Source organism: Bos javanicus, chromosome 10 (assembly GCF_032452875.1).
Source record: "Bos javanicus breed banteng chromosome 10, ARS-OSU_banteng_1.0, whole genome shotgun sequence".
NCBI lineage: Eukaryota > Metazoa > Chordata > Mammalia > Artiodactyla > Bovidae > Bos > Bos javanicus.
Genome location: NC_083877.1, coordinates 28,127,484 through 28,153,708, shown reverse-complemented (window position 1 = coordinate 28,153,708; position 26,225 = coordinate 28,127,484). Strand labels below are relative to the sequence as shown.

Genomic DNA, 26,225 nt, shown 5'->3' with positions numbered 1-26,225 from the left:
TTCCAGTAAAGGAATGATTACTCATCTCTAACAAGGAGCTGCTCATACTCAACCCATTTATCCCCAGTATCACTCACTGGGGAGCTGGTGGTTTTTTTTAGCAATCCCATATATATCCAAAGACAGGTTTGTAGTCCAGCTATTTTCAGTGAAAATTCATGATGCTACTGACCATGGTGTACCAACTACAGGCCAGTCCCCCTATTGTAGTTTACAGTAGGCTATAGTGGGAAACACTATGGCTGGAAGACAGGTTTGAACTGGGATTTGGAGGACTACTCTTCTCCCTGAAAAACTAGATAGCCATGACTGGAAAACCTTTTTGTTGGAGCCTTTGTGCCCAAAAGTAGAGCCTATCCTCAAGAGTCAGGAAAAAAAAAAAAACTATACTAGGTTTTATAGTCATTTTTATGATATAGTGATTAATAAAATTGCATATAGTTGCTTAGAAAATTTGGGAAATAAATAAGCAAATAACAAAAAATTACCAGTAATTCTACTACCCAGAGATAACCTCTGCTAAATATCTAAGGGTCTCTCCTTGTAAACTTTCTGTGTACAGAAACAGATATTTTAAAACACACAGAGCTGCTAAGTACTGTTTGGCGTGGATTATATCCAACATTTTACTTAGACGCTCTTAAGTTATTCTTTGGTCTTTTTTTTTCCCTCAGTTTGGTTTCCAGGCCTTTCAAAAAGGAGTCTTGCCCTGTCTGGATATAGCCTAACCTTCCTATTCCATAATCCAATCCCTTCTTAAGGTAGAGGTCAGGTAGGAATGCAGAAGTTAGAGAAGGTACCAGTAGGACTCTGCAAGAATAGTTTCAAAATCAAATACACACAATCACACACACATTTACATACATAAAACGAGTATGTGTGAGGAGAGAAGAGCCTGGGGTTCAAAGTGGCAGCCGTTGGTTTGGAGTGAGGGCTGAGAGCATACTGGGAACTCAGAGTCCTCTGAGATGCCCTGAAGAAGAGCAGAAACTTCACTCCCAGCCAGTCCCCAAAGAAGATGAAGAGGAGAAACTGTTTCATGCCAGAGATCTCTGCTAGATCACATCATTTAAAGACATGAGGTTGGGCCAGATGTGGGCAGAAAGCAAGTGAGGAGGGAAGGCAAGACTTGTTTTTCTTCCATTATTATCTCAAAAGTGTTGGGGTCCTTGAGGCTTTTGGGCAGTGATTTTCATATCCCGCAGTTTGTGTGCTCAGTCGTTTCAGTTGTGCCTGACTCTGCAACCCCATGGACTTTAGCCCACCAGGCTCCTCTGTCCATGGGATTCTCCAGGCAAGGATCCTGGAATGGGTTGCCATGCCCTCCTTCAAGGGATCTGCCCAACCCGGGGATCAAATCCATGTCTTCTGCGTCTCCTGCATTGAAGGCATATTCTTTACCCACTGGTTATCAACAGTCAGCCACACTGGGTGACCATGGAACACCATACACAGGGTTTTCCCTTACCTTTTGTCTTGAGAGGAGTGAGCTATCTTTGAGAAGGTAAATTTAAGCCTGCAAGGCCTCCAGGTCCTCCCACCTCTTCAGGTCCTCCCCTCTCTCCTCCTCCGCAAGTGCTCCAGTTACACAGCTCTTTCAGTTCCTTCACGGGCCGACCTCCCTCCCACCTCAGTTCACACTGAGAAGCTCCTCTCTCTCATCCTTTCTTCTCAGGCTCAGCCTTGTTAATTCCTATATAGTCTTTCATACAGGTCACTTTCTCAAAGAAGTGGTCCTGCATTGGCCCTCTACCCTCTCATCTCGTGTTATGAGCTTTTATAGCACCCAGGACTTTTCCATGGAGCACCTATCAAGGTCTTCATTACACACATATATGTGCTTGGTTATTCATGTCCATTTCTCCTGCTAAACTCTAGCTCTAAAGCCAGAGTTCATGCTATTTTGCTCAATGATGAGTCCCCTTACTTAGCAGACTTTGGCACATCGAGGGAGCAGATAGCTGCAAGGTTAGGCTCCAGGGTTTTGTGGGTTTTTTCCAGCATAGCTAGTACCTGTGTGGCTCCCTGAGAAGTAGCAGCTTAATTCACGAGTCTCTGATCTCTTTGATGATTTGAGTTGGAAATCCCTAAAAATGATGATGCTTTATGTTGCAGCCACCACAGAACTGTTTTAGTGGATTTAGAGTCTTCCCAACCCTCCTTGAGGATAGGCTGGTTGTATCACTAGTACTTTACCATCCAGGGAAGTCGGAGAAGTAAAAAGGCGGTCCAAGAAAATGAAATTCTATAATGGTGTAAGCACAGGCGTGATAAGGAACCAAGGCTCTAATCCAAGCCCTAGGGGCATTTGGAAGACTTTTGTCAAGGGTGATTTCCACACTGTCCTAAAGAAAATGTAAGAAGTAGACAAGAGAAAGGAGTAGGGGTGAGGTAGAGTTGAGAGGAAGAAATAAAAAGGCCCAGAGGTGAGCACACATGTAGAACTTAAAGTGGGGAAATGAGGAAAATTCAAGATTCATGCAGAAAGAAAGTGATAAGAAATGAGTCTGTATGGACCATGGTCAGAGGGTTTATCTTGAAGTCTATGGAGCGTCCACAAAGGATTTTTTATTAGGGACTGACGCCATCACATTTACCTTTAGGTTTACAGTGTCTGAAGCTCTAGGCACCAGAAATTAGGACTAGAACTGCTTTCTCCTGGAAGTCAGTTTCTCTTGACTACACCACCCTCTTCTCTCGGTGTCTGGAAGGAGAGAAGCAAGAGCCCAGATCATACCAGCAGAGGGAGGCAGAGGGCATGCAAGTGAATAGATGTAAGGCTGTGTATTGATGGTGTGCATGTGAATCTTTAGTCTTTTCAGTTTAGCTTGTAAGAGAAGCACTGTAGGAAATGGTTCACAGGATTCGCTCTAGGTTACCAGCTGGTGAGTCTGGGAAAATTTTAACCTTTGTTTCCTCATCTGAAAATTAAAGTGAACATGAAGACGCTAAGTCGTGTCCCACTCTTTGCAAGCCCATGGACTATAGTCCACCAGGCTCCTCCGTCCATGGAATTTCCCAGGCAAGAGTACTGGAGTGGATTGCCATTAAGAATATTAATAATTACAGGCTTTCACTGAACACATAAGAATAGGGTTACTATAAATATTAAGTGGGATAATACACATAAAGTGTTCTAAACAGTTTTACTTATGAAGTAGATACTTCCTTCATTTTATAGATGAAATCTGTAGTCCATTTTACATTTGATGAAACTGAGGCTTGGAAAGGTTTCTTTTCTAAGATCATATAACTAGTAACTGATGAAACAAGGACATGTGTTCATCCAATTTCTCCCATAACTCAGAAAGTTCCTTGTGACCCATTCATTCAAGATGATATAGAGGCAACACAGCCCGATTTTTCACTGACTGAGGGAAAATGAGAAGGCTTTCAGTAGATTAGAGATAATTTTAGTCAGCTCTGGAAAAGTATGTAAGTTAGGACACGTGGGTTCAAATAATAGATACCTATTGGAACTAGCTTAAGTAAAACACATAAACACTATACTAGACAGGAGACCTGGTTCTATTCCTGGGTCGGGAAGATCTGCTGGAGAAAGGGATAGGCTACCCACTCCAGTATTCTGGCCTAGAGAATTCCACGGACAGAGGAGTCTGGCAGGCTACAATACATAGGGTCGCAAAAGTCAGACACAACTGAGCGACTTTCACTTTCACACAACGTAGCAGAGTTCCAGGGAATGTAAGAGAAAGAACACAGTGGCCCCAGGGAAGGATTTGAACAAAGGCACAGTTCTCAGAATTCATCTTCCACTTCAACTTGGAACCTGTTTTCTGTAGTGTGTATGATAAAGAGCCATGAACATCTTGCAAATTTATATGTTACAAACTACTTTGATCCCTCAGTTTTCATTTCAAATTCCCAAGAGACAGCCTTTGGCCTATGGCCTAACCTGGATGGCAGGCCCACAAAAGCAGAGCCACACAGCACAAACAGAGCTTCTGGGATGACACTTCTTTGGATTGCACTCTTTCCCAGGGGACAACCAGTTAGGCATAAGCTGGATGACAAGTCAACAGATGTACATTAAAGGAAGGAAAGCTCGTAGAGTCAGAGTTTAGATTTTCCTCTGCCCTTCCCCACTGTCCAATTTTGTTGATATTCCTCACATTCTGAGAATAAAATAATTTACTTTGGGGGATAGGAAGAAGTTTAAGAGACCAGTGCTGTGCTATGCTGAGTCATGTCCGACTCGTTGCAACCCCATGGACTGAAGCCCACCATGCTCCTCTGTCCATGGGAATTCTCCAGGTAAGAATAGTGGAGTGTGTTGCCACGCCCTTGTCCAGGGGATCTTCCCAACCCAGGGATTGAACCCAGGTCTTCCACATTGCTGGCGGATTCTTTACTGTCTGAGCCACCAGGGAAACCCAAGAATACTGGAGTGGGTAATCTATCCCTTACTCCAGGGGAACAATTCCCCGGGAATTGAACCAGGGTCTTTCGCATTGCAGGCAGATTCTTTAATAGCTGAGCTACCAGGGAAGCCCAAGAGACCAGTAGGTGTATATATAAACCCTCCTAAGAGGTGACTTTTGCCCAGTTTTTTAAGACTGCCAAGAAAAGTAAATCTGGTCACTGGCACATCACCATTTTGTTTACCATGCCAAGAAACTCTTCTTCACAAGAAACTAATTCCTTTTGCTGTATTTAAGTCCATTTTGTTTTTCAGACCTTACTGAGGAATACACAATTCATCAGAATTTGCTTTAGAAAGATTATTAAGCATTTGAAAAGTCCCCTTAGCATTCTTTACCAAACTAAAAAGTTATAGCCACTTTAATTCTTCTTAAAGTACACCTAGTTATTATAGTCAGGGGTCAGTAGAATCATTTGTATAGAAAAGTATGAATATTAATCCCTGGCAGCTTTTCTCTAGACCTGCTCGATGTATCTTACTATAGAGGCTAACACTGGACGCAGTACTCTTCAAATCAGATAAATGATAAGTAAGGGGTTAGGGTGCAGATAGTCGGGGAAGGGATTCAAGAGGCTTTCACTGAATCCCTGCAAGACCAACAGAATCTCCACAGACTTGAAACGCTGTCCAGCAGCTATTTGCTCCCCCAATCTCTGGAGTTACCATGGTCTTTCTCCCAGTTGGGCATCTGTCATGCTCTTTGTGAGCCAGATTCCTTAGACCATTGATTCTGCTTACCTGTAGCTCAGGATCAACATACCACCTTCTCTGATCCAGTACCACCCAACTGACTGGCTCAAGTCCCACCCTCAGTCCAACCAGCTGTGGGTGAGAAGACAGGTCCATCCAGGCCTATAGAGAGACAAATGCAAAATGAACTTTTTCTCTTTCCTATGTATGATGCACACGATTTCATAACAGTGATTGCAAGGAAGCTTTCATTATACATCTTCTCATGGTCCCTTATGAATCACCTCATAACACTTTAAGAATGAGTCCATTTCTTAATCTTAATGCCAAATTTTCATGATCATTTAATTTTAAAGATTTTATAACTTTACTAGTTACTTCAAATATATTTTAAAATATCCAAATATATATAGTAGGAGCTCACTAAGTGGAATTACTTTATATATATATATACACATACATATAGCCATATATACATACATGGAAAATTTTTATTTCAGCATTACCTAAGGAGATAAAGATGTGAATCTTCAATCATTACTAGTTTATAAATTTTAGTGCAAGTAAATGCTTGTCAAAGTTTTCTGTTGGAAGTGCTGTGCACAGCCAGTTTTTTGGCTCTGCCCATTCCTCTTGTTTACCACCTAACATTATTAATTTACTCCTCCATCTTAACAGGGTTGCCCAGGCTAGCCCAATCCTACCTGACTGAAGGCATTATGAAAGGTTTCAGTTCCCTATGCTCCCATGATAAAGCTGTTACTGTGGGAAAGGAGACAAGCTAATACTGGGTGCTACTTGGGGGAGGGAGAATTTTCCCCTAAAATAGCTATTTTAGTATTTCATCTTTCTTTTTCAGGAATATTAAAACAATGTTCATAATTTATAGGCAACATTTGAATTTTACAAAATCTACCCTTCTCAAGTTCTCTAAATAATTATAAGTACTTATTTCAATTGGATATTCTCATAAACCTTACAAATTAAAACAATAATTGACTTGGATAACAATAATCACACCTAAAATGCTGAAAGGAGAGCACAACTAGGTCCTGCCTCGACGTGCTCTTTGAATAGCACTAAAAGACTGGGTCACCAGTTTCTATTGTGTTCTCTGAAGTTAGTGCTTAACAGAATTTTATTGGGTTAAAATACAAAATGCATATACAAGCCATCCTAAAAGATGACTTTTTGCCCAATTTTTAAACAGTTGATCATAACCATGCAAAAATGTGACTATGTGACCTGGAAGGCAATTTTTAAAAATGAAAACAGTTGTTTTAGTTTTTTCTTTAAGCTATTTAATAAAAATATTTTCAATAGATTTTTTTTAGTTGAAGACACACACACAAAAAAACCCCAAACTTTCTCAAAGTTTGAGTAACTACTTAAATGAAAAAGGTCTCCTTTATTATTATTGACCTCTTCGGGACCTTGAAATCATTCCAGTTACTGAAAAGTACACTGAATGGTTGCTTCTTCTCTCCTGTCAGAGGTAACATAAGAACAAAATGATTACATACTTTACTACTTTGGGCATGTTAGGTAAAATACCTAATTTTTTCAAAATGTTAACCAGACTCGAGATGAGTCCTGAGGTTTTGACTCCCTAAAAAACTGAAAATCTGGGAGCTATTGATACATCCCAGGTACTCAGAACTTCCTGACAAGAATGGGCAACTAAGATCTGTTTTGCACAAAGCTGCTACTCAGGTTTAATTTAGCAGAAGTGAAAAATTTTTAACCACACAGGTTATATTTAAAAGGAGATAAATGTAAACTGAATCTAAGAAATACTTTTAAAAAAGAGAAACATACTGTGTCTCCATGTGGGAAATAGCAAAAAGAACCCAGGGAAGTAAAAAGAGAAAAAGTTGGCACAAATTATACAGTTCTTCAGGGTAAGAAATAATAAGAACTGGGTTAAAATTATATTGGAATTTTGGGTCTGAAAAGGAATTTACAGGTCTAATCCAAATCTCTCAGTTTTACAGATGAGGAAACTTGAGGCCCATTTATTCATTCAACAAACATTTATTATGTGTCTGCATGCTCAATGTTGGAAACACAACAATGAACAGGACAAGAGATGGTTCAAAGTGGGAATCTGACTTGCCCAAAGCCACAAAGCAAGTGAGCAACTCAACAGAGGCTCTTTGCACTCAACTCCATATTGTCTAATATACCATCATTTCTGCACCTGTAAGCACACTAAGTATTTGATGAAGGGTCTGTGCAAAGATAAAAGTTTCATATACAACCAATGCAGTAACATTCTGTAATATGATAAGGGGTATATATATTATGTTCAGACTGTGTTAAAATCTATGTAAAATAATCACATATACTTCTTAAATTAGCATGGAAGTGCTTTCTAATTTCTAGCTTATCACATAGTCCATGTGCAAATTCTGACAACCCAAATTTTCAAATTTTTGAACATAATTTCTGGCCAAACAACTATGACTCTTACTATATTCTGACTCTTTTGAACTGCAACTTTAACTCAATTCATGCTCTGATATTTTAGCTATTTCAATAAATAATTATTTTAAAAGACCTAGTTCTACCATTAACCAGTTTATTCACCTTATTTATTCATAGCTTAACTAGTGTGGTAACTTTAGTGTACGTAATGTAATCAGAGACACAGTTTTTAAAATGTCCTGAATCAGAACTTCTTTTTTTTTTTTTTGGCCAAGTCACATGGCATGCAGGATTTAGAGCCCCAACCAGGGATCGAACCTCTGCCCCCTGCAGTGGAAGTAGAGTCCTAACACCTGGACAGCCAGGAGATTCTTTTTTTTTTTTTAATTGTTTTTAACTTATTTTTTTAAAAGAAAACTCAAATACCTCATTTCAAAGTGAACAATGGCCAACAAAGACTCAGCACAGCCAAAATAAATAAATGAATAAATTAAAAAAAATTTTTAAATGAACAATGGTACCTATTATAAGAAGGAAAATAAGAATTTAGAACCAATCCTTTTTTTTTTTTAAACTTAATAATCCTAAGAAAGCAACAGGGGGGTTCTTTAACAGGAGAAGATAGGAGCCCTACTAGAAGCAATACTGTGGCATCAGAGTTCTTTAAATTAAGACAATCCAAAAGAAAAGTTGCCATAACTTATCGAAATAAAAAGGTTTTGAGATACTCCTAACTGCAAAGTAGTAATTTATATTCCAATACCGCTGAGAATCAATAATGGGGAAGATGAGAGGATTTGTAAGGACCTCTGCTCTACTATCAACACGACAACATGGAGCTGTGAGATTGATTTTCCATCCTCAGACTCTATAAGGCTCTCCTACTCCTGTGCTTCTTTCCCCTGGCCACTCACTCTCTGTCATTATTTGTGTTTCCTCCATACATAATAAGCTCTATTGAAGACAGGCACTGGGTATTATCCATCTCTGTATCTTACTTTGAATCACAGTATAAAGCTGATGTTCAATAATTACAAAATGAAACCACAGATGGTAACCAGAATTTAAAGATTGATAACATCCACTCTAATTCATACATCCACACTCTGAAACCAGCTGTAATAATAAAGATTAAAACTACATCAGGAACATGTGGTTCTACTTCAAATATCAGGGAATGTTAAAACTACAGGGCAGGACTAAGAATTTTAAACAGTCTAGTTACACAGAAACCCATGGTGCATGCTGTTCTAAAAACACTAAGCACTCTTTTTAAACAGGAAAGGTTAAGTTCAAGTCTCATATAATGAAAGACAGAAGAAAACCGTAAGGACTGAAGGAAACATTAAAGTGAAAAAAAAATGACAAAATAACTTTATCTCTGGATTAAGACTTATTTTAATATACATAATGTATCGTACTTCATATAATTTATTAATGTCATTTTCTATAGGACACTGTAATTAATTCAGTGACATCAATGTTGACCTCATACAGACAAAGGATGAAAGCTGGGTTTCCTTGTGTACCAAATACAAAACCTGTGCTGAAGAGTTATCACACATGACAGTTGTAAGAGATCAACTTTCAGGATGACTCAGTTTACAGTAGTTGCTTCACACGGCTTTCCCTCGGGACATGGATGTCACCCAGTGTTACTGCGTTTGTGCAAATGCCATCTCTGGCCTGCCTGACTACCTCCTTTTGCCAGCCCCACTTTTGCCTGTTTTACTGCTGCCACTGCTAGATTTGCCAGATGATTTTGAAGAGAAGAGTCTTGTCATGAACTCAGAAACATCAGGCAGTTCGTGGTTGGAATTCAGCATATTCATTGACTGCTCCATCTCCTGTGGGAAGGCAAAGCACATTGGTATGAAAGTCACAGGGATCCTTCAAGTCATCCAGCAACTAACACTTCCATTAAGGAAGGAGGAGAGAAACGAAAAAGGTACTGGTTCTGAGCAATGACGTAATGTCACACCCAACAGCATTTCGAAACCATGTTTCATGCTCCCCTTGTATCACTCAGCATTCTGACCTCAGTAAATGCTCAAAAGTGTTGCCTGGAGTTTGATTCCATTTATGTTTTTGTAAAGGGGATTTTCTCTGATAATGGACATAATGTGATTATATTCCTGCCACCTATTTTGTTTTCTGATTAAAATACTTTATTTTAACAAGTATTTTTAAACTCATGCTTCTTCTAGATGCATTCATCTAGAATATCAATCTTTATATATCAAGCTATCAGAAAAGTTTGAAGATAACTATAGTATTTCCAAGACTTTATTCCTAAGGGCCTTAGTAAATCTATGAACACTGTATGACTTGAGTCACCTCAGTTACAGCATCTAAAGCAAGCAACACAAATGTTAAAATGTTACCGTCACTCGCAGGACCTAAGGAAATAGTGCTTTTATTCTGAGGTTTCTGTCCTACCCCTTACTGGGCCAACAATCTCTAAAGTACTGTTCCACTTTTGACAATATTAATGTCTGCTTCATTTGAATTTCATGTGACATTACAAAAGTGAACTCATAATTGTATTGGTTCAGACATGAAAAAAATAGGAAATACCCTATTATCTATCATTTAAAATTGAGTTTTTAATTCAATTATTAGTTAGGGCTTTCTCCCCAAAGGTAGAATTTATATATGAGTTTTCAAGGAGAAAATGCTTTAAATAAGCCCAGGAAAAGAAACATTATAAATATAAATCACCTATATTAACATCCCCTAGTAATCAAGAATTAAATGTATATAGTAACAGGTTTTGAATCTCTGCAAAAATACATCAACTCTATTTTTGAATCTGTTCAATTCTGAAGCTCTTAAATGAACAACTTTTTACACTGAATACTATGTGAAAAGCATTTTGCAAGAAATGAATTTTTAACCCAGTATGACTTCTAATGCTTCCTTCTGTTGATACCACAGAGAGTTAACTGCCTTAAAAGATACAAGGATACAGGAGGTACACTTTCCAACCAACACTGAGGCAAAGATGCCAAAACTTAGCAATAAAACATTTTGAAACATCATAAAGTGTTCTTCTTTTATGAAGTTTTTTTTTTGCCATTCCAGCATGGGATATATGCCTTTACAGAACTTAATCACCTAGTACCTCAGCAGACATTTTTATTTATGGATAGCTTATTTTTCCATTTAAAACACACACATGGAAAGAAGAGTGCTTTATAAATCCATTCTATTTCCTATATTTAACTGGGCTTGTTGACAACAGAGATGACATATAACCCATCTTTGTATCCCCTGTATCTAGAACCTAAAAATTGATAATAAATATTTATTCAGTAATCAATAGGTGTAAATACATCAGTATATTAAATACAACAGAAAAACTTGGAATTCGGGAGATGTATGTTGATGGTTTGGGGTGAAGAATAGATAACTTTTTCTTTTTCAATTCTGAAGATTTTATACAGTAGCCAATATTTAAAAGAGATGAGATGGTGGGACTAAATTTGAAGCATCTTATTGGCAACTCCTATCCCCCTCACCAAACAGTACGATCTTGTGGTAGAGTTTGAAAACCACTATTCTATTTTTCTCCTGTGGTTTATCCAAATGTCTTTTGTGTGTCTGAACATAAACTAAAGGCATATACTCTGAAGAACTTTATAAAATAAAGGTAGATTATAAGAAGCTACCATTTAGTGAAATATTTAGATTAGGTATACCAGAATCATTACGCATTTCAACTATTTAACAAGTGAGTCACAAAGAGGCAAGTACTAAATAGAATGTCTTAACTACATGAAGAGATCCAGGCTTTTATCAGACAGATCCAACTGAATTTATCTGGTCCAATGGAAACAATTAAATACAAGAAACATATAATACTGTATCAACACAACCTATAGATGAATTTGGCTTGGGAATTAGGATAAAGCTGGACAAATGCAAGCCATTCAGCCACAGTGGATGACCAGGCATCAGAACATGGTTCAGTCATCTTACCCGCCTCATGTCAGGATCACTTGTGTTGACCACTTTGGGCAGAAGCACAAATATCAATAATGGAAGAACCATCATCATAACCTATGAAAGAAAAAACATTCAGAAAATGTTTTCCCCACTTAACTGTAGTACAAAATCTGAACTTAACAAACAATGATGGAATTAAATACTGTAAAATAGAATAAAACTAGCAGTCACCACTTCAATTCTATTGAATGAGGCCTGCTGACATCAAGGTGCACTGTTGTAACATTAGAGCTTTATCTATAAGTTTGTGTGGACTTTATACAGACACCTTGCTTCATATCTGTGCTACCTATCATTTTGCAGAGTTCAGAGTTTTATTTAACACAAACAGTTTGCAAACAGAACTATTCGTTCACTTTCTTCAATCTGCAGTCTGCCACTGAGATTGGTGATCGTGATGACCAGCTGAGCTTTTTCCAGACGACTTGCGGTTTTTGGAGAAAACAAAATCCCCCTTCTAACGTACAATATACTACTGCTGCTGCCAAGTCACTTCAGTCTTGTCCGACTCTGTGCGATCCCATAGACAGCAGCCCACCAGGTTCCGCCGTCCCTGGGATTCTCCAGGCAAGAACACTGGAGTGGGCTGCCATTGCCTTCTCCGACAATACACTACTAGGCAACAACTATAGCAGACAAGTTTTAAAAAATGACCTAGGATCTTCTCACACTGCATACGTTCCCATGGAAATTTCAGAAATGAGAACATGGAAGATACTTCTCAATTAGCTTTGGAGTCTCACTACTGATTTCATCCATCCACTCTACCCTCCTGCTTCCTCAGGCCTAACTGCAGATTCCAGGTACTAATTTAATTTATTCCTCTCAAAGGATGTACAGCCTGAAACATCCCTATTTGTGATCTAAATAGCTATCATCAAGAAATATGATTAACACTTAGATAATTCTAAGGTAATAATTTAAGTTTCAAAAAACAGCAAAGAAAAAAAAAGTTAACTTTTTCTGAAGAATTATGCTATTAGAATTTTATATTAGTGGATACCGTAATATCATTTCATGAAAATACCAAGTACTTAGATGACCACAGAATAATTTTTCTGATCATTCCATATTCAAAAGAGAGAGAGAGAGAAAAAAGTACATGTCCCATCAAGAGGGCAATTTATTAAGTGATGGCACATTCATCAATGGTCTAATATGCATGTAGTATGAAGGAGAGCTAACTCCATACATGTGTGACTTACCATACATGTGACTTATCACATGACTTATTACATGTGTGACTTATCACATGACTGTGTGTGTGTTTAGTTGCTCAGTCGGATCTGACTCTCTGCAACCCTGTGGAGATTTACCACATACTCATTCTTTGTGAATTTTAAACATAACTATTTATCTAATTTCTGCTGCACATTTCTATGTCAAATCTACCATGCCATTCTTGATACTATTTTTTTCATTATGTAGTTCCAAAGCTATTATTTTCTTGAAATTCATAAACTAGTCACAATAATCCTTTCATCCAACAATCTGACCCCAGCTTTCCTATCACAGGGTTAGGATTTTTCAATTGCCTATAAGCAAATTAGAGATTAGTAAAGGTACTTTAGTATAGCCTGATACATACCATTGGGTTCATCAGAAAGTCTGTCCAGCCCCAAGACTCCCTTTTAATAAAGTAAGAAGGTGGGCCTGAAGATTTCATTTGGAGAGGATAGGGCAGTCTGACCACTTCTGATGTTTTGATGTAATTCACGTATCTCGCTCTGATAAAGCAACATGAAAAAAGCATCAGTAATCCTATTACAAGCATTACTAGTTAAAAGAACTGCTTATAATATATTGGCAATGCCTTAATTACCTTTAGCTTTTTCCAGAATGCTTTGGCATTTTAATTTTTGATCTTGAAAATCTGATCAAAGTAGCTTCATCTATATGTCTAAAATACTCAGCAAATGTAGAGAAGAAACTAGATTTGGAATCAAGAGACCTAGTTTCTAGTTACAGATCTGTTAATACCTAGGCTTGCAAGTCTTAAGTTCTTAATGTTTCTGGTTATACCAGAAGTTCTTCTGGAATTCTTCCAGCTCTAAAGCTCTTTGATTTTATTTAATAATAAACTTATTTTGCTATAAATATATAAAAATGTTAGAATTTTTTGGTTGTCTGAGATATGCATTATGGGGTATACCTAATTGCAAAGGGTATTTTGCAAGAAAAACATGATTCAAGAAAGTCCTGCAACAGTGTCATAGGTGTTAACATTACATTTTTACCAGACATGCTATGCATTTTAATCACCCATGTCCACACATATTTCAGTGTACTTTTTAAAAATTGTTTCCCCCACTTCCTCTTATCGTTTCCTTTTGGAGCTTCTATTAGACAAGTGTTAGATCATTTCATTCTTTTATGGGGGGGCGGACAGAGCGGGCAGGGGAGCCTGTGCTGGGTCTTCATTGCTGAGCAGGCTTCTCATTACAGTGGCTTCTCTTGTTGCGGAGCACCGGCTCTAGGGCTGGAGGGCTTCATTAATTGCGGGTCCTGGGCTCTAGAGCACAGGCTCAATAATTGTGGAGCAAGAGCTTAGTCGCTCCATGGCATGTGGGATTTTCTTGGATGAGGGATCAAACCCATGTCTCCTGCATTGGCAGGCGGATTCTTTACCACGGAGCCATCAGGGTAGCCCTTTTTCATTCTTTACTCCACATCTTGTTAAACTCTCACATTCAGAGTCCTTTCCTTCATCTGTATTGATTTCTGGCTAATTTTTCTGATCTGTCCTCCAACTTATCAAACTTCTGTTTAGTTGCTCAGCACATCCATTGAGTTTTATATTCCAAAGCAAAATTTCAATTTTTTTTTTCATATGGTCTATTTGGTATTATCTATGGTCTATTTTGGTATTATGGCAATAAGTATTTTTGTTTAAAGCATTTTAAATATACTTTAAACCATTTTATATAGTCTATATCCAATAGTTATACTATCTAGAGTTCTCAGGGCTTCCCTGGTGGCTCAGTGTGAAGATTCTACCTGCCAATACAGGAGACATGAGTACCATCCCTGATATGGGAAGATCCCACATGCCATATAGCAACTAAGCCCGAGTGCCACAACCACTGAACTTGTGCTCTAGAGCCCAGGAGGCGCAATTAACGAAGCCCTGGAGCCCTAGAGGTGGCGCTCCACAACAGGAGAATGCACGCAGTGAGAAGCCCTCATGCCACAACTAGAGAGTAGCCCGTCTGCTGCAACTGGAGAAAAGCCCGCAGAACAACAAAGCCACAGCGCAGCCAAAAATAAACAAATAAAATTAGAGTTATCAGAGGTCTGATTCATCTGCTGACTCCATGGACATTGTTTTCTTGGGTATTTTTTATAAGTAGACTTTACTTACGTGTGGGTGTGGACAGAGAGTATCTGCCTCCAGAGAGGTTATGCACTTGTCTCTGCCAGGAGTCCAGGATCATGACCAGGGACCATCTTATTAATTTTTCAGAATGGAATTTTTTGGATCATGCAGGAAGTAATAAGTACATATCCCAACTTTAAATGAGGGTATGACTATCAATTTTCAGGATAGATTCTTCCCTCCAAAAGCCAGGGCCAAGTTGGGAATCTGATCTCTTGGATCTCAGGCCAAGGGTCGAGGAGGGAACAAGTCTCTAGTCTGACTGACTCCTAGCATGCCCAAAGCCTGCCTTCCATCTACAAACTGCTAATAAAATCTAAGCCTTTTGGTGAGAGAATAATAAATCCCCCAGGTGGGAAAGCAGTTTATTCTCTGGGGAGTTCCCTTACTTTTGGGGGAGTTATACATTTAAAAGGAAATTTTTATCATGTTTTATCCAGCATTTCTAAAATTTTTCATTTGGCCAAAATGTCAGAAATGGAAGTCCCATTTATTTGAAACTAATTTATCATGCATACTTACAAAACACTGGTCAAGACTATTAGTATCTTATATAAGTCCTTCTTTGTTCTCTACTGTCGCCCACCCCACAATGATTAAACTGATAAGGGCCTTTTTTTTTAAAGTTATGCTTCAAGTATCCAATCAACAGGAATAAATCTGCAAATATGAATCCCACTGCTGCAACAAGTCCTTAAAAGTTAAAGCAGGCAGTACTCTTTATCCAAGGTGAAAAGGCAAATAAAACTTTGTATTTTAGGAAAATATTTCTAACTGCTTAGACTACTTTATTCAAAAGAGGAAAAGATACACCCAACTGAATGCAGAGTTTCAGAGAATCGCAAGGCGAGATAATAAAGTCTCCTTAAGAGAACGATGCAAGGAAATAGAGAAAAACAATACAATGGGAAAGATTCTCCAAGAAAACTGGAGATAACTAAGGGAACATTTCACGCAAAGATGGGCACAATAAAGGACAGAAATGGCAAGGACCTAACAGAAGCAGAAGATATTAAGAAGAGGTGGCAAAAATACACAAAACTATACAAAAAAGGTCTTATATGACCCAGATAACCATCACGCACCTAGAGCCAGACATCCTGGAATGCAAAGTCAAGTGGGCCTTAGGAAGCATCCCTCCAAACAAAGCTAGTGGAGGTGATAGAATTCCAGTTGAGCTATTTCAAATCCTAAAAAATGATGCTGTGAAAGTGCTGCACTCAATATGCCAGCAAATTTGGAAAACTCAGTGGTGGCCACAGGACGGGAAAAGGTCAGTTTTCATTCCAATCCCAAAGAAAGGCAATGCCAAATAATGTTCAAACTACCATACAACTGCACTCATTTCACACGCTGCTGCTGCTGCTGCTGCTGAGTCGCTTCAGTTGTGTCCGACTCTGTGCGACCCCATAGACGGCAGCCCACCAGGCTCCCCTGTCCCTGGGATTCTCCAGGCAAGAACACTGGAGTGGGTTGCCATATCCTTCTCCAATGCATGAAAGTGAAAAGTGAAAAGTGACGTCGCTCAGCCGTGTCCGACTCTTTGAGACCCCAAAGACTGCAGCCCACCAGGCTCCTCCATCCATGGGATTTTCCAGGCAAGAGTACTGGAGTGGGGTGCCATCACCTTCTCCGTTTCACACGCTAGTAAGGCTCAAAACCTTCAAGCTAGGCTTTAATAGCACCTGAACTGAGAACTTCCAGGTGTACAAGCTGGATTTAGAAAAGGCAGAGGAACCACAGATCAAATTGCCAACATCCATTCGATCATAGAAAAAGCAAGAGAGTTCTAGAAAAAATCTACTTCTGTATCACTGACTACGCAAAAGCCTGTGTGGATCACAACAAACTGTGGAAACTTCTCAAACAGATGGGAATACCACATCACCTGACCTGCCTCCTGAGAAAACTGTATGCAGGCCAAGAAGCAACAGTTAGAACTGGACATGGAACAACGGACTGGTTCAAAATTGGGAAAAAGAACACATCAAGGCTGCATGTCACCCTACTTATTGAATTTATATGCAGAGGATATCATGCAAAATGATGGGCTGGATGAAGCACAAGCAGGAATCAAGATTGCCCAGAGAAATATCAACAACCTCAGATATGCAGATGATACCACTCTAATGGAGCCTCTTGATAAAGGTGAAAGAGGAGAGTGAAAAAGCTGGCTTAAAACTCAACATTCAAAAAACTAAGATCATGGCATCCAGTTCCATCACTTAATGGCAAACAGATGGAGAAAAAATGGAAACAGTGGCAGATTTTATTTTCTTGGGCTCCAAAATCACTGAGGATGGTGACTGTAGCCACAAAATGGAAAGATGCTTGCTCCTTGGGAAAATAGCTATGACAAATCTACACAGCGTACTAAAAAGCAGAGATATCAATTTGTGGACAAAGGTCTATATAGTCAAAGCTATGGTTTTTGCAGTAGTCATAAATGGATGTGTGAGTTGGACCATAAGGAAGGCTGAGCTCCTAAGAGTTGATGCTTTCGAACTGTGGTGCTAGAGAAGACTCCTTTGACAGCAAGGAGATCAAATCAGTCAACCCTAAAGGAAATCAACCCTGAATATTCATTGGAAGGACTGGTGCTGAAGCTGAAGCTCCAATACTTAGGCCATCTGATGTGAAAAGCTGACTTATTAGGAAAGACCCTGATGCTGGGAAAAACTGAAGGCAAGAGTTGGGAGCAACAGAGGATGAGATGGTTGGATGGCATCACTGACTCAATGGACAACAATTTGAGCAAACTCCAGGAGATAGTGAAGGACAGGGAAATGTGGCATGCCACATTCCATGGGGTGGCAGAGAGTCAGACATGACTTAGCAACTGAACAACAGCTTTAATCAAAATTCAAAGTAAAAAGAATAAATAAAAATAAATTACAGTTTTTAATCAACAAATATCCTGTTTTAACAACTCTCATTCCCTCCAGTATTCAGTTTTTTGTTTGTTTGGTCTGGCCACTTGGCTTGTAGTTTAATTCCCCAATGAGGGTTGAACCCAGGCTCACTGCAATTAAAGTGCAGAGTCCCCACTACTGAACCCCAGGGAATTCGCAGTATTTTCAGTATTTTTTAAAGACTCTCAAACTTATATAAAGTGCATATGGTAAATCTACTAACCCCCCTCCATGTCCACACTTGCAATCCTAAAGTATATAAAAAGTCATGATATGTTCTTTACAATTTAGATATTAACATACTAGTTTTATATATAAATATATATTTTTAAAATTTTATGCCTCTAAAAAGACATGAGAAAGTCAATAGCTAATAAGGTTCAATTACTTTGAAACAATCCATTTATTACCCCCAAAATATTTATAAATATATTTGCAGGATATTAGTCAAGTTTTACCCTTGGTCTGAGTAGCCAATAGCAAGTGATATTAGAATCTGGACAAAGTATTCTAAGACAACAATTTAACTTCAAAAATATATGAGAAAGTAATTTGTTTCTAAAGAATTATTTTTCATAGCATTGCGTTTCATAGCATAGCATACCAATAGCATAGCATTATTGGTTTCATAATAAAACTAACAATTTAAATTATACAGAATAACTGTGTTCAACACATGCTAAAAGAGGAAAAAGAAAACTCTACCTATCCATTATCGGAGCTGACATCAATGAACTAATATACAGCGATATAAAGGATGTATGATACAAAGCTCAACATATGACTATTTTAATTACAGCATATTTACATATTATACTTTAAAAATGTTCAATAATCAAAAAAAAGTAAAGGAAGAAGGAAAGTATTTTAGGAGTAAACGTTAACTCAAATATAAATATTATGGTACAAACTAAACACCTCTCTTATATCAACTCAATCTAAGGTCTCCACAAATCAACCTAAATATGCTAGGCATGTGAAGAAAAGGTCAGTAATAAAATACAGTTCCTCTACTTCTATTGCTACTACTACTACTACTACTACTAAGTCGCTTCAGTCGTGTCCAACTCTGTGTGACCCTACAGATGGAAGCCCACCAGGCTCCCCCGTCCCTGGGATTCTCCAGGCAAGAACACTGGAGTGGGTTGCCATTTCCTTCTCTAACGCATGAAAGTGAAAAGTGAAAGTGAAGTCACTCAGTCATGTCCGACTCTTAGCGACCCCATGGACTGCAGCCTACCAGGCTGCTCTGTCCATGGGATTTTCCAGAGAAGAGTACTGGAGGGGGTGCCATTGCCTTCTCCGACAGTTCCTCTAACCCCCAAATTATTTTTGCCTTTGCGTGACCTCTTCTTAATTACTGCATGCATGCTTAATTGCTCAGTTTGTCAGACTCTTTGCAATCCTGTGGACTGCAAACCGTTAGGCTCCTCTATCCATGGGATTTTCCAGGGTAAGAATACTGGATTGAGTCACCATTTCCTCTCCAGGGGATCTTCCCAACCCGGGATTGAACCCGAGACTCCTGAGTCTCCTGCATCGGCAGGCAGATTCTTTACCACTGAGCTACCTGGGAAGATTTATTACGGCAACACGAAGTAATTTTGTGACAGCTCAAACAAAGAAGAGATATTACCATTTTAAATTGTTTGGTACTTGTCAATTACAGCTCAATAAAGCAAACAAGCAAGCAAGAAAATGGCTTCCTATACCTCCTGGTCAGATTACACCAAAGAGAGCACTATTGGCACGAGACTAATAACAAATAATCAACTGGGCTTATAATAGCAGAAGGCTAAATCTGAACACTGTGGACACCTACACAACTGATTCCGAGTTGAAAGGGGTCTGTGGTATTCCAGAATTAGAGCCTGAATTAGTCCAAAATTTTCACTCAACTTCAAAGCATGTGTTCATCTACTTGGAAATTCTAAAACTTTTTCCTGTCTTCCAGCCTCTAATACTGTACTTTTTCTCATTATGATCCTCATTTTGAAATAAACTCCATGAAATTATCAAAATATCCCAATGAAAAACAAATGATAAATATTTTCAACTTAGAAAAGTTAAATTATTTCCAACTTTAATAATCGCATTTCAATTAAAACTTTCACAGTGCTTTTGCTCCTATAGTAAGTACTCTTACCTCTTCTCTATATATATCAGGAGTTTTAAAATAAATATTAAGGCAGAGCAGGAGAAAGTTCAACTGTACAATATTATCAATGCTCAAATTAGAACAATATAAGGATGCTTTAAATGTTTTAAGGAATACATGCAGTTTTAAATAAGAATCCTTTCAACCTTAACTATAAAGTCTGAAAGGAATATATAATGAGGTATTCAGGAGCCTAGCCTTTAGTAAAAATTAAATCAGCTGTCCTTACCTCATTTTGCCTTTTGAAGTGATATCCACTCGGACAGGATCAAACCTGTAAGCTGGAGAAATAACTTCCACTACATAAGATCCAGAAGGTATATCATGAACCACAAAACTCCCATCCGTCCTGGAAAAATGAAATTATCATTATTTAGTCATTTATGATCAACAGTTTATTCCCTTGTTTTAAATCATCAGTTAACTCCCAAACCAATACCCCCCAAAATGACACAGTATTTAGCAAAACAAAACAAACCCAAACTGGTGAGAGTTGTTCCACATTTCAGCTTCCATGATTACACTGCATGGGTAATGAAAATGCCCCAGACCATTCCACAGAGAGCCCTGACACAGAAAGCACTTCTATTCCTTCTGCAGGATAGAGATGAGAGGTGACAGCGGTACAGGTCCAACTCTAAAGTCATGTCTTTATTCAAGGGAATGAATATGTTATTCCTACAATATTGGGGTTCCAATTTTGCCAAACCCCTCCAATAATTTAATTAAAAATGGCTTTTTCCCCTAGTTTTAATTTGTATTTTGTTTTCATTTTTACTTTTTTACCAAAAAAAAAAAAAAAAGGTAATTAAATACTGCTTGTTCCACTTGTTTCAAATAGTTCCCATCTATTTTAGTTACTTCTTTTTGGCTATGTATAAGTTTAAAATGTTTATGTGAGTTAAAACCATCCACTTTTGCCTTACTGATTTCTTCTAAACCTTCTAGACTAAGAAAACTACCCCATCCAGAACTAGTCATTTCAGGTTCACAGACCAAAATTAATTTGTTTTGCTAATGAGAAACTGCCATTCTGATGGGAAAAAAGTTTATGATTCAGGAGAACAAAGATTCTAAAAGGACTGACTTTATCAAAGAATTGCCAGTCTCATAATAATGTTAAAATAATGTTCCTTAAATCATTAGGCTCTTTCACAATTAAAGGAATGATTCTGTTACATCCACATGTTTACTAAAAAGTAAGGGGAAAAAGTTCCACACTATTTCAAAGAACACGCTAAACTGAAATAGAGTTGAAATATAAACATCAGGTTAACTTATTTCTGGGCTGGATGTCTTCTATTTTCCCTCAGATCATTCTCTACCCTTCTCCTCTCCCAACAGCAGGAAAGGAAGAAAACGAGCTTAGTATACTTTCCTCCCAGCTCTTTCCATGCAAGGACCCCTAACTGGCTTTGGCAAGGGATCCAGCTCCTCTCTAGGCTGTTCTTTGCTCTTTTCTAGATTCCAATAACCTTTATTTCCTAGCCTCCATTCAGGCTTAGAGATGACAATAGCCTTGAAGTTGTAAACTTTGGAGTACTGCTTAATCTGATTATTTCCTTACACCATGACTACCCTGGTTAATCCTTTCATTAAACTTTCCTTGAATTATTCTAATTATTCAGTTTCTTGATGGGACCCTAAATGAATGAATTTCAAAATTTTTTTCTAGGTCCAGAAAAAAAGAGAATTCAATTAATTCCTGTGCAACATAAATAATAGCAGAACTAATGGCATAAATAAAAAGCAAATATATTTTTCATCCTAGGGTAAACAGTTTACTTTAAAAGATAACACACACATTTTACAATGAAAACTTAAAACCTGGTTTTTAAAATGTACTCTGCAATACACAGACCTTGCTGGACTCTGATTTGAAAGAACAAGCACACTAAAAGTATTTCTGAAGTAAGTGGGGAAACATAAAAATGGACTGGGTACTAAATGACACTATTATTATTTAATGAAACAAATAACGGTACTGTGGGTTTTTTAAAGCCCTTATCTTTCAGAGATACAGAACAGTGTTTTTACAAGTGAAATTATATTATGTTTAAGATCACATTAAAATATTCCAGAAAGAAAGTAAAGAGGGGCAGATAGCAGATATGAAATCAAACAGTAAACTGTGATGTGTTCCTAAGTTATTGTTTATTTTAGCATATGTCTGAAGTTTTCCATAATAAAGTTCAAAAAAGTTACAGTATATAATCTTACATAAAGCATAGCACATAATTTCAAAAAGCTGAAAACTATCTGCTGCTGCTGCTGCTAAGTCACTTCAGTAATGTCTGACTCTGTGCGACCCCATAGATGGCAGCCCACCAGGCTCCCCGTCCCTGGGATTCTCCAGGCAAGAACACTGGAGTGGGTTGCCATTTCCTTCTCCAGTGCATGAAAGTGAAAAGTCAAAGTGAAGTCGCTCAGTCGTGTCTGACCCTCAGCGACCCCATGAACTGCAGCCTTCCAGGCTCCTCTGTCCATGGGATTTTCCAGGCAAGAGTACTGGAGTGGGGTGCCATTGCCTTCTCCGGAAAACTATCTAAATGCCCCCAAACAGAGGACAAGATAAATTAAGTTCACATACACAGTGATGAGAGCAAGAAGTGGCATGGGTAGTCTTCAATTGAAACTCCCCCAATCTTCATTTAGTAAAGTCTCAAGTCACCTCCAATAAGCATAAACACAGTCAAAATTGCATGCTAGTTATGTATAACAGGTACAGGACAAATTACCTATACCTCTTCCAAAATCGTTATCACAATAAGCCCCTCATATTAATTCTCAACCTTTCTACATATAAACGAAAGAACATGAAATGGCACCAGAAGCTGCTCATAAAATATTAAATGAAGAAAAGCAAGTTACAAAGCACTGTATATTGTATATTAGTATTAAAAATGTCATATAATTCCAAAAAGATACAATAAAATGTTAAGGCTTGCTATCTCTATTCTATTTATATTTTCTTCAATAAACAAAGCAGAAGTTATTTTCAATAAAAATAATGCTTATTTTAAAAACTGTATATGGCAGAAGAGAGATCAAATGGTTAATCATGGCTAATTTTCTAAAGCTTAATGAGATTTTTATTATTAAAAGATCATTTATTAGGGTAAAACTTCAAGAATGGCCTAATGCCAGATTTTTAATGATAAACAGCACTTTAAAAATGATAGTAAGCTTCTCTTCATTGTTTATTAATTTGAGTTTGAAATTCTCATTCAAAGGCACCCGGAGACTCTGAATATTTACAAAACAGATTTAGAATTAAATTGTCTTGTTTTCAGATACCACTTGTTAGTAAACAAACCCATCAGAGGAACACTTCACCAAATACTTTCAGTTCAAAGTTTCACTTTCCAAGCAGCAATTGAAAGATTTAAAACATCATATTACACTTATGCCTAGACATCTGAAAAGCAAGCTGAGAGAACTGCAGTGCTAATAAATTCACCACGTCTTTTAAATATAGGCTCAAATCCTATTTCTACTCACTGCCAGACAGGACAGATGAGCATAAACACCGTAGAGTCTTACATAAATGACAACAGTGATGTTGCAAATCCCTCGATAACTTCAAGTGTAAAAAAGAACAACAATCCTACTTCCAGGCAAAAAAAGGTGTTTTGATTAGGGACTTCAGGGCCCATTAATTTTAGAAGTAGCAACATTAGCCTCCAGTCTGTGTCATCACTAGAAATCCTGTGGGCTTTGAGAATTCCCACTTGCTTAGCATCATGCTACATAACATGAAGCTACCAAAAGACTGAAATGAAGTGCAAATTCCAGGGAAACCAGATGAGATGCAAAGGAAAGAATTCATCAAAAGACAAAAAAAGGGTCCACCTGTCCCCAGGGCCCAGAAGTGGCCGTTCCCATCCAGGGCTAAAAGGGAGTTGAAGATAACTGACGCCACTGCTCTGGCCCTGGGACGAGCACCTGCCATCCTCATTTCTGTGGTACAGGATCGGGAAGGGGAAAACGTCAGACTGCCTGACAAGGTACCCCCGGCACAGACCGCTAACAGTGCTCGCCCTTTCACCCTCGGACAGCGACGTCGTCAGATTTTGACACCTAGCGCCCTCAGGGGGAATTCCCTTCCAGCTTCCATCCCAATTGCTTTCGCGCTGCCCTCAGGATGCTCACTTCAGAAAGCCGACATGCTCTTCTCCGTCTACCAGCACTCGGGCCGCCGAGATCCAGTCCTGGGGTTTCACTCCAGGAACAACCGCACGCCCCTCAATCTTGAAGCGATCTCCAGTGCCGACCCCACTCCCTCCTGACCCGTCGGAGGTAGACCCAGACACCTCCGAGCTCTGGGCATCCCTTGATAGTAGCAGCAGGAGGACGGAAAAGAAGGCCCATAGAGTGGCCGCCATGACAGCAGCTCTCGGCGGTCAGGCCGGTAGCCCCGGAAACCCTCCCCGTCTCTCGCAGTCGCTGCAGCGGCGCGCTGATGTCGTCATCTCCGCGCGCCGGGTTCGGGCGCCCACTGTGGGCTCAAACCGCAGCGCAGGAGTCTCGGCCAATCCACTAGCGAGATGCGAGTGTTGCGGAACTTCCGCGCGCTAGAGAATGGAGGGCTCTGTGAGGTGCGCCACTTAAGGCAGCTGCCCACGAAGCGAAAGTGAAGTGTGAGTTGCTGTGGTCCCCACTGAGAGGAACGAGGTTCTTAAGTGTGTGTTGCCTGTTAAGTCGCTTCAGTCGTGTCCGACTCTGCGACCCTTTGGACTGTAGCCCGCCAAGCTCCTCTACCCATGGAATTTTCCAGGAAAGAGTGGGAGTGGGTTGCCATGCCCTCCTTCAGGGGATCTTTCCAACCCAGGGATCGACCCCTCATCTCTTATGACCCCTGCATTGGCAGGCGGGTTCTTTCTTTTTTTTCTTAATCACTAGCGCCACCTGAAAAGGGGGGGGGGGGGGGATTCAGACTGAGAGGGATGAGGATCTTAAATAGTGTCTGCAAATGAGGCTCTGATTTAGGTAGAAATAAGTCCAGAACAGAGCGTTTAAAAAGCCTTTAGAGATTCCGCAAGACGTGCAAGATGAAAAGGCTCTCGTTTGTATGTTTCAGTTCAGTTCAGTCGCTCAGTGGTGTCCGACTCTTCGCGACACCATGAATCGCAGCACGCCAGGCCTCCCTATCCATCACCAACTCCGGAGTTCACCCAGACTCACGTCCATCGAGTCAGTGATGCCATCCAGCCATCTCATCCTCTGTCGTCCCCTTCTCCTCCTGCCCCCAATCCCTCCCAGCATCAGAGTCTTTTCCAGTGAGTCAACTCTTCGCATGAGGTGGCCAAAGTACTGGAGTTTCAGCTTTAGCATCATTCCTTCCAAAGAAATCCCAGGGCTGATCTCCTTCAGAATGGACTGGTTGGATTTCCTTGCAGTCCAAGGGACTCTCAAGAGTCTTCTCCAACACCACAGTTCAAAACCATCAATTCTTCGGCGCTCAGCCTTCTTTACAGTCTAACTCTCACATCCATACATGACCACTGGAAAAACCATAGCCTTGACTAGATGAACCTTTGTTGGCAAAGTAATATCTCTGCTTTTCAATATGCTGTCTAGGTTGGTCATAACTTTTCTCCCAAGGAGTAAGCATCTTTTAATTTCATGGCTGCAATCACCATCTGCAGTGATTTTGGAGCCCCCCAAAATAAAGTCTGACACTGTTTCCCCATCTATTTCCCATGAAGTGATGGGACCAGAGGCCATGATCTTAGTTTTCTGAATGTTGAGTTTTAAGCCAGCTTTTTCACTCTCCTCTTTCACTTTCATCAAGAGGCTCTTTAGTTCTTTTCCCTCTCTGCTATAAGGGTGGTGTCATCTGTGTATCTTAGGTTATTGATGTTTCTCCTTGCAATGTTGATTCCAGCTTGTGTTTCATCCAGCCCAGCAGTTCTCATGACGTACTCTGTATGTAAGTTAAATAAGCAGGGTGACAATATACAGCCTTGAGGTACTCCTTTCCCAATTTGGAACTAGTCTGTTTCATGTCCAGTTCTGTTGCTTCTTGACCTGCATACGGATTTCTGAGGAGGCTGGTCAGGTGGTCTGGTATTCCCATATCTTTAAGAATTTTCCACAGTTTATTGTGATCCACACAGTCAAAGGCTTTGGTGTAATCAATAAAGCAGAAATAGATGTTTTTCTGGAACTCTTGTGCTTTTTCGATGTTCCAACATATGTTGGCAATTT

General features: G+C 39.2%; 1 protein-coding gene across 1 annotated transcript; it reads right to left on the bottom strand.

Moving 5' to 3' along the window:
• Positions 1-7,148: 7,148 nt before the first annotated feature.
• On the bottom strand, positions 7,149-24,490 carry EMC7 (ER membrane protein complex subunit 7). The gene is made up of 5 exons (XM_061430663.1): positions 24,168-24,490; positions 20,245-20,364; positions 13,158-13,296; positions 11,543-11,623; positions 7,149-9,408 (listed from the first exon to the last, which is right to left on the bottom strand). Exons 1-5 carry the CDS (start codon positions 24,398-24,400, stop codon positions 9,256-9,258), a joined length of 726 nt encoding a protein of 241 aa, XP_061286647.1. The 5' UTR covers positions 24,401-24,490; the 3' UTR covers positions 7,149-9,255.
• Positions 24,491-26,225: the final 1,735 nt, after the last annotated feature.